Source organism: Dipodomys spectabilis, unplaced genomic scaffold (genome assembly GCF_019054845.1).
Source record: "Dipodomys spectabilis isolate Male_0828 unplaced genomic scaffold, ASM1905484v1 ptg000180l, whole genome shotgun sequence".
Taxonomy (NCBI): domain Eukaryota; kingdom Metazoa; phylum Chordata; class Mammalia; order Rodentia; family Heteromyidae; genus Dipodomys; species Dipodomys spectabilis.
The window spans coordinates 575376-590960 of record NW_024870857.1 but is presented as its reverse complement, the minus strand read 5'-3'; the positions used below and the strand labels follow the sequence as shown (position 1 = coordinate 590960).

The following is a 15585-nucleotide window of genomic DNA, read 5'->3' as shown; positions in this document are numbered from 1 at the left end:
ATTTCCAGAAGCCTGGGACCTGTTCCAGTCATTTGAGCCCCACTTTGTAAGATGTAAAGGGAATTGAGACCCATCTTAGCAGTGGGATGTGTTGTGTGTGTGTGTGTGTGTGTGTGTGTGTGTGTGTGTGTGTGTGTGTTCATGGGGATGCATATGTGTGCATAAATGGGTGTCAGGAAGTATGAGTAGCCTTTATAAATCTGTTGTGGCTGTAACAGGCAGTTGTACCAACCATCACTCCTTTGGGGAATAATGGTGAGGTTTCCTGCAGCATCCTTGGCCCCTCAGCTCTTCGTTGCAATTTTCTAGGACAGAATGTTCCATTTGAAGGAGAGGGGAGGGTGGCAACGTGCCTTTAATCTGCAATTATACATTGCTCTACAGGAGCACAGAAGAAGTCCTTATTCCTCCTGCCTTTGCTGTGTGGCATCTTCTTGTGGCCCTATGGCTAAGAATATTCACATGGGAAGGGACAGCATAATGCTCTATGTGGAAAAGTGTGCAAAGCAGTGCAGAAAAGATGTTTGCCGTTTCCTTGTGTCTCTTCCTCCCCCAACTCCCACAGTAGCCTTCGTAAATAACTTGTCCTTTTTTTTTTCTGGGCCTGGGTGCTGCTGTTGAGTTTTTTGCTCATTGCTAGTGCTCTAACAATGGAACCACAGCTCCACTTCTGGCTTTTTAGAGGTTAACAGGAGAGAGAGTGGGATGGGAGCAGACAAAAGGAGAGAGGCGACTGGTGGGTGAATACAGACATAATACTCAATGTACATATGTGAAAATGGAACCAGGTAACTGGCTGGCAGGAATGTGTGGGCTTTGGATGGGAGGTGGACAATGGAAGAGGTGGCAGCACTCTACTCATAAATTGGCATGTTGAATTGAAACCCATTTATACAACTAAAGATTTTTTTTTAAAAGACAGGGATGGATATCGTGAGTGGAGAACTGAGTTAGATGGTACTTAAGATCAGTTGTATGCTTGTCCAGTTGTGTGCTCGTCCAGCATGTGCTTCATAGAGCAAATGAAGGGATGAAAGAAGGGACTAGGAGTTTACTGAGGAGAACATTGAGGAACAGAGATGTAAATACAGCTTTGATAAAAGTGTTAGTCTGGCATGGTGGCTCAAACCTAGAATCCTAGCTCCTGGGGAACCTGAGATTTGGGGATGCCAATTCCAGGCCAATCTAGGAGAGAACTTCCCAGGGCTCCATCTCCACCCCTGGCCGGGCCATGGTGGCTGACACCTGTCATCTCAGCTTCTAGGCAGAGGGATCACAAATGGGAAGACCCTGAGCGTGAAGGAAAGCCTATCTCAAAGAATAATCCAAGCAAAAGGGGCCAGGGGAGTGGCTCAAGTCCCAGAGCACCGGCAAGGCCTTGAGTTCAAACTGTAGTATTGCCAAAATCCAACCCAAAAAAGAAAAGTTGAATTAAGGGCTGCGTCAGGATGCTTGACAAGGTGGAGAACCTGTTGAAGAGCCAAAACCGCGTGTGACTCAGCAAAGACCGCTTTGCCAGGAATGCCAGTGGTCATTTTGATGACACCTGCCCTTCCTATCAATAAGCATCATGGCAGCCACTGCGGTCCTTGGCCTAGCTCTGGGTGGGGTATTTTCGTGAGGGTCTCAGAGCCCCAGGGAGCGGAAGGGGAAGGGCAATGTCTGGCGGTGTCTAAGCAACGTCTGGCCGAAACGCACACGTGGAGAGGATTCTGGGCCGTCACAATGCGGTAACTCGCAGTCCGTGGGCTGGAGGTTCGCAGTGGCAGAGGTACCGGGCGCCTGCGCAGTGTGTCCGCGGCAGCGCGCTCTCTGGGAGCAGGGAGACCCCCGCCTCCGTCCCTCATCCTCTACCTTGGACGCGCACGCAACTGCGCTTCACCTCACTCAACCCCTACTAGAGCTGCTGACGAAGGCCGGCGACGCGGTGGGCTGTGGGGCGCGACTCCGTGAGGGGGCGGCGGAAGCGACGCCTCCAATCAGACGGCGGGCTCGGGACCCTCCGCGCGCCCGAGCTGCGCTGCCCGCCCTGCGGCCCGAGTGACTGGCTGCCTGACGCCGGCCCGCCCCCGCGCCCGCGCCCGTGCCCGCCTCCGCCCGCCTCATCTTCCCCGCGGCTCCGCTTGGCTCGCAGCAGAGGCGCTACCGTCTCCAGCCGCCCGCCCTCGTTCGCTGCGTCGCTCGCTCTCTGGCCCGCCTGCCCGAACGCCCGCCCGGCCTTCTCGGCAGTCGCAGCCGCAGCCGCCACAGCAGCTCCCGGTGTCCGCGCGCGGCCCGCAGGGCGCAGCCGGCTCCGAGGATGAAGTGCAAGCCGAACCAGACGCGCACCTACGACCCCGAGGGCTTCAAGCAGCGGGCGGCGTGCCTGTGCTTCCGCAGCGAGCGCGAGGACGAGGTGCTGCTGGTGAGCAGCAGCCGCTACCCCGACCGCTGGATCGTGCCCGGCGGCGGAATGGAGCCCGAGGAGGAGCCGGGCGGCGCGGCGGTGCGCGAGGTGTACGAGGAGGCGGGCGTCAAGGGGAAGCTGGGCCGGCTGCTGGGCGTCTTCGAGCAGAACCAGGACCGCAAGCACCGCACCTACGTGTACGTCCTCACCGTCACCGAGCTGCTGGAAGACTGGGAAGACTCGCTGAGCATCGGCCGGAAGCGCGAGTGGTTCAAGATCGAGGATGCCATCAAGATCCTGCAGTGCCACAAGCCCGTGCACGCCGCGTACCTGGAGAAGCTGAAGCTGGGCGGCTCCCCGACCAATGGAAACTCCGTGGCCCCGCCGTTGCCTCCGCCCGAGAGCCAGCCTCAGTAAGTCCAGCTCCCTCCCGCGCCGACGCTGCGGTCGTCGCCCCCCCCCCCCCCCGAAAACCGGTCCCTCCAGCCCGCAGCCCTCGGGAGCCCCTCAGCTGCCATGTGCGTGCGGTCGGTCGCGCGGGCAGGAGCAAGGCTTCTTTTGTTTCCTTGGCAGGCGGACCTCCGAATCACGCTGCGAGCTGTCTGGCTTGCCAGGCTGCTCGCAGACAGTTCGCACGTTTTGCAGACGCGATGGAAATATCGCTTCTTGGTGACACTGCAGTGTCTCCCTGAGGCCCGCCGGCAAACCATTGCCTGGCAAGGTGCCTTCGCGGCCGGCCCTGCTTGTGGGGGGCGGGGGCGGGGCGGGCCCGCTGATGTTTTTGTTTGGGTTCCCCCCTTCATTTCCATATGTTTGTGCGTGAGTATGCGTGCGCATTTCTGATGCCAGGCTACTGCTGGCTCCTTCCTTGCCTGGTGGAGGCCTTTAAATTCCAGCCGGCCTGGTCAGGGTGGGCATCTCCTGTTGTTTTCTCCTTCAGCAGCCTTCCTGCTTGTCAGCGATCCCTTCTGGGGTGGGAGTGGGTTGCAAGAATCCATTTTAAAATTATAAAGAATAAAAAAGGGGGATTGGAAATTTTGCGTCTTATGTAATTTTAGCTTCAGAGATGGGTTCTAATATGCTCCTGGCAAAACAATTCTTTGTCTATTTGTATGTAGACATTGAGAGAGACAGACAGATGACTGGATTTTGAGGAAATTTTCACATTGGATAATTCCTCACTGCTGACTTGACACGGCCATTTCCTCTAGAGTTTACAAGGTTTTGCCCTATAGAATAGGTATTTCTAGGTAATCGCTAGGGAAACACATCTTCCCGTGAAACCTGTGTTCTGGACTCTCAAGTGCCAGGTTTGGGTGGCTAGAAGAACCCTGGTTCTCTCAGGGTGCATGTGTGGTGGGAAGTGGTCTCTCATATTTGTCTTTATTATAAACCCAGTTAAACTTTGCTAACTCAAGCAAGCAGAGGAGTGTGAGCCTTCATAGTGACTGTATCCTAGTTGAGTAAGTTAATGCTCCCCCCCTCAGCTGTCATCGGCTTCCCAAGACCTTAGGACACCCCAGCAAATGGGACCTGGAGCAAATGTCTTTGGAGCCCAAAGTTGGTTGTGCTCAATTTTGAGTACTCGCATTGGCTTTAATACTTGCTTAACAACGAACACCCCATCTAAAATACCTGTCTCTTTTGGAACTTCCTCTATTCATGGAACTATGTCTGAAGTTAGGTGGAAGGAAAGCCTCCTTTAGGAACTGAGTATTGAAGTTGTTTTATATTTATAGCACCCTACAATATATCATGTCTCTTTAAAAAATTGTGGGTAGGTATATTGGGTCACTCAGTTAATTTATTGGGGCACTGTTATGTAGTCTGTATTAAGAAAGTTGGGCAGAGTGGTATCTAACTTGTAAATTCTTCTGTAAATCATCTTCTTCCATAACCACTGAGAAAAACTGTACTTAATGAAGAGAAGAGTAGCAAATATCTTTCTGCATATAAACAACACTTTAACAGAAATTCTGCAACCCAATATAAACACACATGAATAAAACATTTAAGTATGTGTTATTTACAGATTAACTTTTAAACACTTTACAGTCACTTTTCTATTGAATATCTCCTTTAATTTTTTGGTTATTCTGTTTTTAAATTTTAGGTTTGTTGGGTTGTTGTTGGGTTTTGTGCCAGTACTGAAGCTTAAACTCAGGGCCTCATACTCTAACTTGAATTTTTCACTCAAACCAGTTGTTCTAACAATTAAGCCACTCCTCTACTTCTAGTTTGTTTGCTGGTTAATTGAAGGGTCTCTAAGATTTGTCTGCCTGGGCTGGCTTGAAATGTTCCTTCAGTCTCAGCCTCCTAAGTAGCTAGGATTACAGGCCTGAGCCTTTAAGTTTTTCTGTTTTTAAAAATAAGCTGTTTGAGTAGAGCGCTAGCCTTGAGCAAATATACTCAGGGATAGTGCCCACAGTTACCAGTCCCTGAGTTCAAGCCCCACAGAACCAAAAAAACCAAAGGTGTTTGCCCTATATAAATGTGTAAATAAAATGTATGTAATTAAAATTTATATTGTCAAAGGGATGGGAAGATTAGAAAATAACCTTTTAAATTATTTTCTTTAACAAATCACATCTAAAATTCCATGTTCTAAATAATACAAAAATATTGTATATGGTTGTCAATAATTATCCAATAATCCAAATTAACTTATTGATACTCTCAGTAACCTGGCACTCTTCAAACTATGCAATATTAGAGAAACTAATTTTTTGTTGGGCAGCTCAACTTTTGCTTAGAATTCTTAGAGATAAAAAATGCCCACTATTACCTTTTGGCCTTTGAGCCAAAAGGTATTTATTTCACAATTGTTAAAAGGATAATGTTGCTGTTAATCAACTTTTCAGTGTTGTTAACCTGTATATATTTCCTGTGTTTTAGTCAAAAAACATTCGGATTGAGTACTACTGATCTCTAAGATTTTCCTTAGCACCCAGATATCTTTATGCTATTTGTAAAGCTCCCAAGGCTTTCATTCTCAAATTGCAACATTTTACAGTTATCACACTTTAAGACTTCAAATTCACGTAGGAAGCACTTGTGAAAATGCTTTAGAAGTTCAGTCTAAAAGAAGAAAAATTAAGTCAAAGGGCCCAAACAACTTTTCATTTTAAAAGAGTAATCCAGTCATTTTCAGGGTAAAACATTTTACAAAGTTATAGACTAAATTATATCTATGACCTCCATTTTTAAAAAGGTAGATGTACAAGAAGGACCCTTCTATAGTATCCATGCATTTTATATAATGATTACAGGAAAGTGTACAGCTGAATCTTTCAGTTCATTCCTCTCACCCCAAATCCAATGCAAATTAAAACTGTCAGACATAAAGTAAAAACTTGTTTTCAGTATGGTTTTTTAAAGGGTCAACTTTTCCTTTACTTGGACAGGTGCCTACTTTTATTCTTTAAAAGGCTCGAAGAACACATGTTGGAGTAAAGGTAAAATTTTAAATGCATGTTACAGAATTAACATGTATTTCTTAGCAACCTATATTCTGTGGATTAGATTACCACTCAAAGACATAACCGTGAGGAATGGCTACAAATAATGCTTTTGTATAGTTTTGAGAGAACTGTAGTAAAGAGCTCAACAGTTTTGTATTTAGAAATACTAGTGAAACTTAAAAGTATGCAAGAGCCAGAACAGGCAGCTTGTGAAGTAGTGGCAATGTTAGTAGCCCTTTGGAGACTTTCTTTGACTTCTCTTTAAATGGAGTTCGTTTGTAACAAAGCAGTTCCTCTCTCAATAGAGAACCTGAGACCTGTTGGTGAAAGTGCTGGCTTCAAGCTAGGCACCCTGTCACTCATGGCTGTAATCCTCAGGAGGCTGAGATCTGAGGATCCTGTTTCAAAGCCACTCTGAGCAAAAAGTCCACGAGACTCTGATCTCCAATTAACCAATAAAAAGCCTGGACTAGAAGTGTGGCTCAAGAGGTAGAGTACAAGCTTTGAACAAAAAAGAAAAGAAAAGAAAAATACTGTTTTAAGAGCCTGTAATACTAACAGCAGTTGGCTTTTTTTTTGTTGGTTGTGGGGCTTGAACTCGGGGCCTGGCCACTGTCCCTGAGCTCTTCAGCTCAAGGCAAGCACTCTACCACTTGAGCCACAGCACCACTTCCAGTTTTCTGGTGGTTTTTTTGGAGATAAGCGTCTCATGGACTTTCCTTCCAGGGCTGCCTTTGAGCCATGATCCTCGGATCTCAGCTCCTGAGTAGCTATGATAACAGGTGTGAGCTACCAGTGCCCGGCCTGAACTTTTTTTTTTCCCCTCATCAGTTTCTTTTGTAAAAGCACCATACAAACTGTGTTTTCAGCACAACTGTAGGTACCGAATCATCTTTCATACTATTGTCTTCTTAGAATATGAACTCTTTGAGGACTTGGACCCTGACAGAATCCTCCCTGTTTCCCCAGGGTCCAGAGTGATGGCTGAGATGTGGAGATATTTGTCCTTGTCACAGATTAGAATACTTATTACCAGTGTATATTCCTAATTTCTTAACTCTGTAATGAACCTGGGATACTGCTATTTCCCTCAGGTTCTCCCCTGTCCTCACAGTGGAATTGTATTGGATAGTTCACTGAGGGCATTTTCAATATAAAGTGGTGAACTGTAGCAGATCCTCAATTATTTGTTGTCTAGAAGAACACATAAACCAGTAAGAGCTTATTAATAAGATTATCTCTTTTTCTAGGTGAATGGCATCAATATTGTTCAGATTTACTTTGAAAGAAGTATGTGACCCCATTGGTGACTGGAATTGTGCAGCACAGGTGAGCTCTTTGACAACACCAAGGACACAGCTCATCCTATGCTTTTGGACACTTCTTTCTGTTATTACAATGGCTACTTTCCAGGTTGTTGCACTACCACTGTATCTGTACAAAATTCTATTTGGGCACTTGTGGCCTTTTTGTGCTCTTATGATTATGTGTCTTATGATTATGTTATTTCCCAAAAGATATGACCTTGAACGCAAGAAACCTGTTTCCTTATTCTGTTTTTATATATCTAGTATATAAGACTTCACTTGATAATGCAGTAGACATCACTGACGATTTGTTTAAATAATTTGTATTTTGTAATGACACTGAGTGGTAAAACATTCCCATTCTAATCTGTCTAGCATATATGTGGCTTTTGTATATCAGGTGTCACACAACTACTTCAAGGCAGCTGTGAAGTATTAGCAAAAATTCTTTCTCATATGTGGCATCCCAGACATTATGTACCCTTCGATGCAGTACCCTGTACCTTCTGTGAAATACATTTGCCAAACTTTTGAAATTGCTTAAATTTTATCATGCCTCTAGACATAATTCCCACTTCATAGAAAATGCAGGAGACAGAAACATATTCGTCTGCACCACACAGATGAAATCATCAGAATCCTAATAGGAAACACCATATACAAATTATCTAAGTTTGTTCAGTAAATAGATCTCAAGGACGAAAGAAAGATGGAGATTAAAATCATAGATTGAAAGTGGCTTTAGAGACATTACACTGACATGAGCTTTATTGGATCCTGAATTAACTAAAATGTAAAATGAATACATTTACAGAACAATCTGGGTAATTTGAGCCTTGACTGGATATTTGGTATTAGTTGTTATAATGGTACTGTGGTTTTGTTGGAAACAAGAGCTTTAATATACATCCAAATATTTACAACTGAATGACATCGGAGATTTCCATCAAGAGTCTCTACATTAAGTGCATTGAAGATACTGAAAGAAGATTGGCCTTTAAGATTGCTGAAGTTTGGTTGGCTAAATGACAGTTCGTATATATGTTCATCTCTACTTTTATATGTTTGCCATTTTCCATAATAAAAAATTAATAAAAAGGTTGGAATTATTTGAGTCCTTCCAATTAAAGTAAATGCATAAGTTTTCCTTTTAATGTTCCAGGCAAATATGAAGTTTATCCTTATTCATACCCACTAGAAAATGAGAATGGGCTTGGCAACATCATTTCACTGTGAAAAATCAGAGCCAGGCATTAGTGGCTCATGTCTATAATCCTAGCTACTTAGGATGCTGACATCTGAGGGTCTCGGTTCATAGCCAGTCTTTAAAGACAAATCCTCAAAACTCTTTATCTCCAATTAAACAGTAAAAAACTTGAAGTAGAGGCATGGCTCAAATGATAGTGTCAGCCTTGATTAAAAAAAAAAAAGCTAAGTAACATGGCACTGGTGGCTCACACTTGTAATCCTAGCTCCTCAGGAGGCTGAAATCTAAGGATCACGGTTCAAAGCCAACCCAGGCAGGAAAGTCTGTGAGACTCTTATCGCCAATAAACCACCAGAAAACCGGAAATAGCACTGTGGCTCAAGTGGTAGTGTGCTTGCCTTGAGCTGAAGAGCTGAGGGACAGTGCCCAGGCCCAGAGTTGAAGCCCCATTACTGGCAAAAAAAAGCTAAGTGACAGCTCTTAGGCCATGTGTTCAGGCCCTAGTACTGGTGTGTGTGTGTGTGTGTGTGTGTGCGCGCGCGCGCGCGCGCACACACACACACACACACCCAGAGGCAGCATCACCAAGAAATAAGCTTATAGAATCCATATAATGCCATTTAAAAAATAATTTTGGGGCCAGGCACCAGTGCTCACACCTGTAAACCTAGCTACTTAGGAGGTTGAATCTTGAGGATCACAATTTGAAGCCAGCCCAGGCAGGAAAGTCCAAGAGACTTCAATTAACTATCAAAAAGTAGGTTTGATCCCCAACACTACAGAAGTGATTATGCAAGTCTTAATTTCTAATCATTGAAATAGTAATTTTCTAAACCTCAGGATTTCTACTACTTCATTTTGTGTTAATACAATCCAAAGAAAACTGATTAGATACATTTTTAAGGGAGGTACTGGTGGCCCACAACTGTAAACCTATCTATTCAGGAGGCCTGAAGGTAAAGGTCCAAAACCAGCCCAAGCAAACAAATCCAAGAGACTCTATTTTCAATCAGCTACCAAAAGCCAGAAGCAGAGGTGTGGCTCAAGTGGTAGAGTGCCAGCTTTAAGCAAAGAAACTTATGACTAGTGCAAGCCCTAGTTCAAGAGCCAGTACTGAAACACACACACACACACACACACACACAATAAAATACCTTTTTCAAGTTTATCTTCCCTATTGTCTAGTCAAGTCATTTATTATCTAGATGGGAGTGATGGAGGGTTAAACAGGGTTAGAATGTTGGGAGAAGGGGAATGGGGAGGGGAAAGCTGGAAAAAATGAGGGCGGGGGTAACTTCAAAAGGAAATGTAGGGGCTGGGAAGGTGGCTCAGTGGTAGAGCGCTTGCCTTGCATGCATGAGGCCCTGGGTTCGATTCCTCAGCACCACATAAGCAAAAAGATAAAAGCCGGAAGTGGTGCTGTGGCTCAAGTGGTAGAGCGCTAGCCTTGAGCTGAAGAGCTGAGGGACAGTGCCCAGGCCCAGAGTTCAGGCCCCATGACCGGACCCAAAAAAAAAAAAAAAGGGAAATGTATTCATTACCTTATATATGTCACTGTAACCCACCTGTAACCCTGTTCATCACCTTTACAATAAGTAATTAAAAAAAAAAAAAGCCAGGAATGGAGCTGTGGCTCAACTGGTATCATGCTAGTCTTGAGCAAAAATGCTCAGGGACAGCACCTAGGCCCTGAGTTTAAGCCCCAGGACTGACACAAAAAAGTTGGTGGTGGGGTGGACAAAACCATCTGGTTTGTAGTTGTGCTCACTGTACATTAAGCTTGAAGATTTGAAGGGGGTGAAACAAGTAATCAGTTAATATTCCTGCTGCATTTTACAGGTACACACATTCCTTCAGTTCTGGACTATTTAGAATTTGCGAAGGCTGAGACCTATTTCCCAGGTAGTGAAACTAAGCTTATAACAATAGATCTGGGGTCAATCCTGATAGTTTTGTATGTTAAGAAGCAGGCAGAGGGCTGGGAAGGTGGCTCAGTGGTAGAGCGCTTGCCTTGCATGCCTGAGGCCCTGGATTCGATTCCTCAGCACCACATAAACAAAAAGAAAAAAGCCGGAAGTGGCGCTGTGCCTCAAGTGGTAGAGCGCTAGCCTTGAGCTGAAGAGCTGAGAGACAGCGCCCAGGCCCAGAGTTCAGGCCCCACAACCAGACCTTCCCCCCACCCCCTAAAAAAAAGAAGCAGTCAGAAAAGTTGGAACAGCCCTTAGAGGGAAGATGAATTTCTTCTAGGTGTGAAGAAAGTTGAAGCTGAAATTGCTCCTTCTGCTCTCTGCTTTTGGTCCATTCCCAAGAGTGAACAGAGTTCTCAATTCCAGAGTTTCCTTGTAAGAAGATCCCATGATATGTCAGAAAAACTTTCAGGTTGTTTCCTAATTTGATGGTGCTCTGATTTTAGCAGATTTTTTTAATGTATTGACATACAACTGCCAGAACTGTAGGTGATGGGAGTGGTTTGGAACCCATAGCTCAAAACTGACTTAAACAGAGGCTATATAGTCTATGTAAGTTACTCTCCAATCTTCAGTTTTCCCATCTGTATAATGGGATTTGCATACCCTCTATTTTACAAAACACACTTCGAAGAAACCCTTCTTAATCTCATGAGTGTGGCATACTCATATGATTATAGTACCCCACTATTCGATTGTCATAGTTCTTACCAAAATTATGTTTATTAGCCTGAAATATTTTTTTTTTTAATTTTTTTTGGTCCAGTCATGGGGACTGAACTCTGGGCCTGGGCGCTGTCCTTCAGCTCTTCAGCTCAAGGCTAATGCTCTACCACTTGAGCCACAGCGCCACTTCCGGCTTTTATCTTTTTGCTTATGTGGTGCTGAGGAATCAAACCCAGGGCCTTAGGCATGCAAGGCAAGCGTTCTACCACTGAGCCACCTTCCCAGCCCTGAAATATTTTTAACATAAACTCTGAGATCTAGTTCTAAGACTCAAACTGGGTCATCCTCATTTCTCAGAGTCTTGACAGACAGCCTGGAACATGGCATCCTTAGTGCCCATAACATGTTTATCCTTTGCCAACACAATGCTGTGATTTTTTTGTGCCATTCCTGGGGCTTGAACTCAGGGCCTAGATGCTATCCCTGAGCTTTTTTTTTTGTTCAAGTCTAGTATTCTACCACTAGAGCCACAGCTCCACTTCTTGCTTTTTGAGGGTTAATTGGAGGTAAGAGCCTCATGAATTTTCTTGTCTAAGTGGGCTTTGAACACAGATCCTCATATCTCAACCTACTGAGTAACTAGGATTACAGTTGTACACTACCAGTGGTCTGGCAGTGCTTTGATTTGACCAGGTATTTTTTTACTGGAAAGTATGAAAAACAAGACACCATAAGACTATAGACTGGCCTCACATCCCTCTTTATTCAGAATATCTTGTTTGAAATTCATATTTTTATGTGTCACACTCTTCCAATACCAATACATTCCAGACTTCTTAGCTTCATAAAATATGCAATATTCTATCAGGTACTAAGCTAGCCCTGCAGCTATGTTAGATAAGTTAGTGAAGGCTTCCCAAATACAAATGATCAAAGGATGTGCTATGCCCTTAGTATGTAACCAATGTATGAATATGAGTATGAAAATTATATAGTTTTAGGGTAAGATAATGAAACTGTAGCAACAAGCTAATACACACAAGGCCAAAGGCTGCCTAATTGTACTGTTAAAGATATAGAGAGCTAGGAAGTGGCGCTGTGGCTTAGGTGATAGAGTGCTAGCCTTGAGCTGAAGAGCTGAGGGACCGCACCCAGGCCCAGAGTTCAAGCCCCATGACCTACCAAAAAAAAAAAAAGATATAGAGAGCTAGCAAGCTGCTAGTACTCATGAATGTAATACTAGCTGCTCAAGAGAATGGGATCTGAGGATGCATTTTGAAGCTAGCCCCGGGAAGGCAAATTTTTTAGACTCTTACTGACAATTAACAAGCAAAAATCCAGAAATGGAGGTTTGGTACAAGTTATAAAATGCTAATCTTGAGTGAAAAAGCAAAGCAAGAGAGCTGGGCACTGGTATCTCATGCCTGTAATCCTAGCTACTCAGGAGACTGAAATCTGAGGATTATTGTTCGAAGCTAGCTTAGTCAGTAAAGACAGTAAGACATCTCCAACTAACCATCAAAAAGTCAGAAGTGGAGCAGTGGCTCAAGTGGTAGAATGCTAGGAGCCAAAAATCTCAGGAACAATGCCCAAGGTTGAGTTCAAACCCCAAGACTGGCACACACAAAAAAGCACAAGTCCCTGAGTTCAAGCCCTATTTCTCCCTCTCCCTCTCCTTCTCCCTCTTCCTCTTTCTGCCCCCTCACATGTACACACACACACACACACACACACACACACACACACACATACACACACACACACACACACACACACACAGAGCTACCTGAAGATATAGCGAGTTCTATAATTATGAGCCAAGAGGGCCTGATCCTTGGGTCCTATACCACACACACTCTGAAATATAAGAAATAGAGGGTGGATGATTATGCAAGTTATACAATCTTCTTGCAGAGGAGCCAAATCTGAGCTGCAGGGGAGTAGATTTCTGTTCTACAGCACAGCGCTTTCCTGCAGAGGAAGGGACAGAAGCCCCACGCCTCTTGCTTCATCAGATACTTGTTGATAAGAAACTGGTTCCTAAAACCTCCTAGGGAAGATAAGGCAGTGACTGGGAGATGACCTTCTAGCAGGTTTTCACAGTTTCACACCTTAAATTCTGGGGAATTACAAAGCATTTAACTAAGAGTCAAAAAATGGGTCTTAAAGACAAATATAAGGGAGCTAAAAAATAGAATGGAAGAAAGACAGCCTCTTCAGTAAGTGGTACTGATGAAATTGGTTGAACACCTGTAGAAAAAAAGCTAGATCCTTATATATCCCCTGCACCAGAATCAACTCCAAATGGATCAAAGACCTCGAAGTCAAAGCAAACACCCTGAAAACATAACAGGATGGAATAGGAGAAACTCTAGGGCTACTTGGCCAAAATTTTCTTAATAAAGACCCAGAAACACAACAAATCAAAGAAAGGTTAGACAAATGGGATTGCATGAAATTGCAGAGCTTCTGCATGGCAAAGGACATAGCTAGCAAGATCAATAGAAAGCCCATAGATTGAGACATCTTCACTAGCTACAACAGACAAGGGCCTCATATATAAAATATACTTAGGGGCTGGGAAGGTGGCTCAGTGGTAGACACTTGCCTTGCATGCATGAGGCCCTGAGTTCAATTCCTCAGCACCACATAAGAAAAAAGAAAAAAGCCAGAAGTGGCACTGTGGCTCAAGTGGTAGAGCGCTAGCCTTGAGCTGAAGAGCTGAGGGACAGCGCCCAGGTCCAGAGTTCAGGCCCCACGAACGGACCCCCCCCAAAAAAAATAAAATAAAATATACTTAGAACTCAAAATATTAAATACTCCAAAAACAAATCCTCAAAGAAACAACTGCCCAATTAATAAGTGGGTTTACGACTTAAAGAGAGACTTCTCTGAAGAGGAAATAAGAATGGCCAATAGACACATGAAGAAATGCTCAATCTCTCTATCCACAAAAGAAATGCAAATCAAAACAACATTGTGATACCACCTCACCCCAGTTAGAATGGCTATAATCAAGAAATCTAGTAACAACAGATGCTGGAGGGGATGTGGCCAAAAGTGAACCCTACTGCATTGTTGGTGGGAGTGTAAACTTGTTCAACCACTTTGGAAAGTAGTATGGAGGTTCCTCAAAAGACTCCACATAGAGCTCTCCTATGACCCAGCAATCCCACTTTTGGGCGTTTACTCAAACGATCACAAACAAGGCTATACTAAAGCAACCAGCACACCTATGTTTACAACAGCATTATTCACCATACCTAAGATATGGAACTAACCCAAATGCCCATCAATAGATGAATGGATCAAGAAAATGTGGTATGTGCCGGGCTTCGGTGGCTCACGTCTGTAATCCTAGCTACTCAGAGGCCTGAGATCTGAGGATCACGGTTCAAAGCCAGCCCGGACAGAAAAGTCCGTGATACTCCTATATCCAAAAAACAAAACAAACAAACAAAAAAAACCACCAGCAAACTGGAAGTGATGCTGTGGCTCAAGCGGTAGAAATCTCGCCTTGAGCTGAAGAGCGCAGGGACAGTGCACAAGCCCATGACAGTTCAAGCCCCATGACCGACAAAAAAAAAAAAAAGAAAATGTGTGTGTGTGTATAGATATATAGTGTGTGTGTGTGTATATATATATATATATATATATGAACTCTATGCCTCCATCAGAAAGAATGACACCGCCCCATTTGTTAGGAAATGGAAAGACTTGGAAAAAATCATATTAAGTGACGTAAGCCAGACCCAAAGAAACGTAGGTTGCATGGTTTCCCTTATTTGCAATAACTAGTATATGTCTAGGACAAGCAGAAAAGGTCAAAAGCTATGTACATATGACCATATAAGATGATGCTAAGCAAAATGAACCCCAAGATAGGGACACAAGAGGTTTTATCTTTGTTGCTGTTGTTTTGGTTTTTTGGGGGGGAGTCCGGTCGTGGGGCCTGAACTCTGGGCCTGGGCACTGCCCCTCAGCTCTTCAGCTCAAGGCTAGCGCTCTACCACTTGAGCCATAGTACCACTCATGGCTTTTTTTCTTTTTGCTTATGTGGTGCTGAGGAATCGAACTTAGGGCCTCATGCATGCAAGGCAAGCACTCTACCACTGAGCCACCTTTCCAGCCCTGTTGATGTTGTTTTTAATGTATTTTAATGTAATATGTGATTTTTTTGTTTGTTTTGTATGTTCTTTCCCCATGGTATGACCCCTGTTTTCACTGTATTTGATTCTGGTGCCCTGCATCTTGTATATACATTTTTCTAATTGGGGGAGGGGAAGGGAAATAACAACATGCTGAAATAAGGATAAAGGTTGACCCATTGTAGCAATGAGATGTACAAGACACTTTGTTGAAAATGAACTTTACAACTTGGGGGGTGGGGAGCAGGAGTTGTGGAGGTGGAGAGGGAAGTGATGATAGGGGGAAAACAAAGGAGGGGTAACAATGCTGGATAGGAAATGGACTCATTACCTTACTCGTGTAACTGTGAACCCTCTGTACAGTATCTTTACAATAAAACATATTTTAAAAGAAAAAAAGACAAATATAAGTTACCTATAGTGGCCAATTTGAAGACAAATAG

At 44.1% G+C, this 15585-nt stretch overlaps 1 protein-coding gene across 1 annotated transcript; it reads left to right on the top strand.

Moving 5' to 3' along the window:
- Positions 1-2213: 2213 nt before the first annotated feature.
- On the top strand, positions 2214-8144 carry LOC122121045 (diphosphoinositol polyphosphate phosphohydrolase 3-alpha). The gene is made up of 2 exons (XM_042695270.1): positions 2214-2799; positions 7098-8144. The coding sequence occupies exons 1-2, from the start codon at positions 2300-2302 to the stop codon at positions 7099-7101; spliced, it is 504 nt and encodes a 167-aa protein (XP_042551204.1). The 5' UTR covers positions 2214-2299; the 3' UTR covers positions 7102-8144.
- The last annotated feature ends 7441 nt before the right edge of the window (positions 8145-15585 follow it).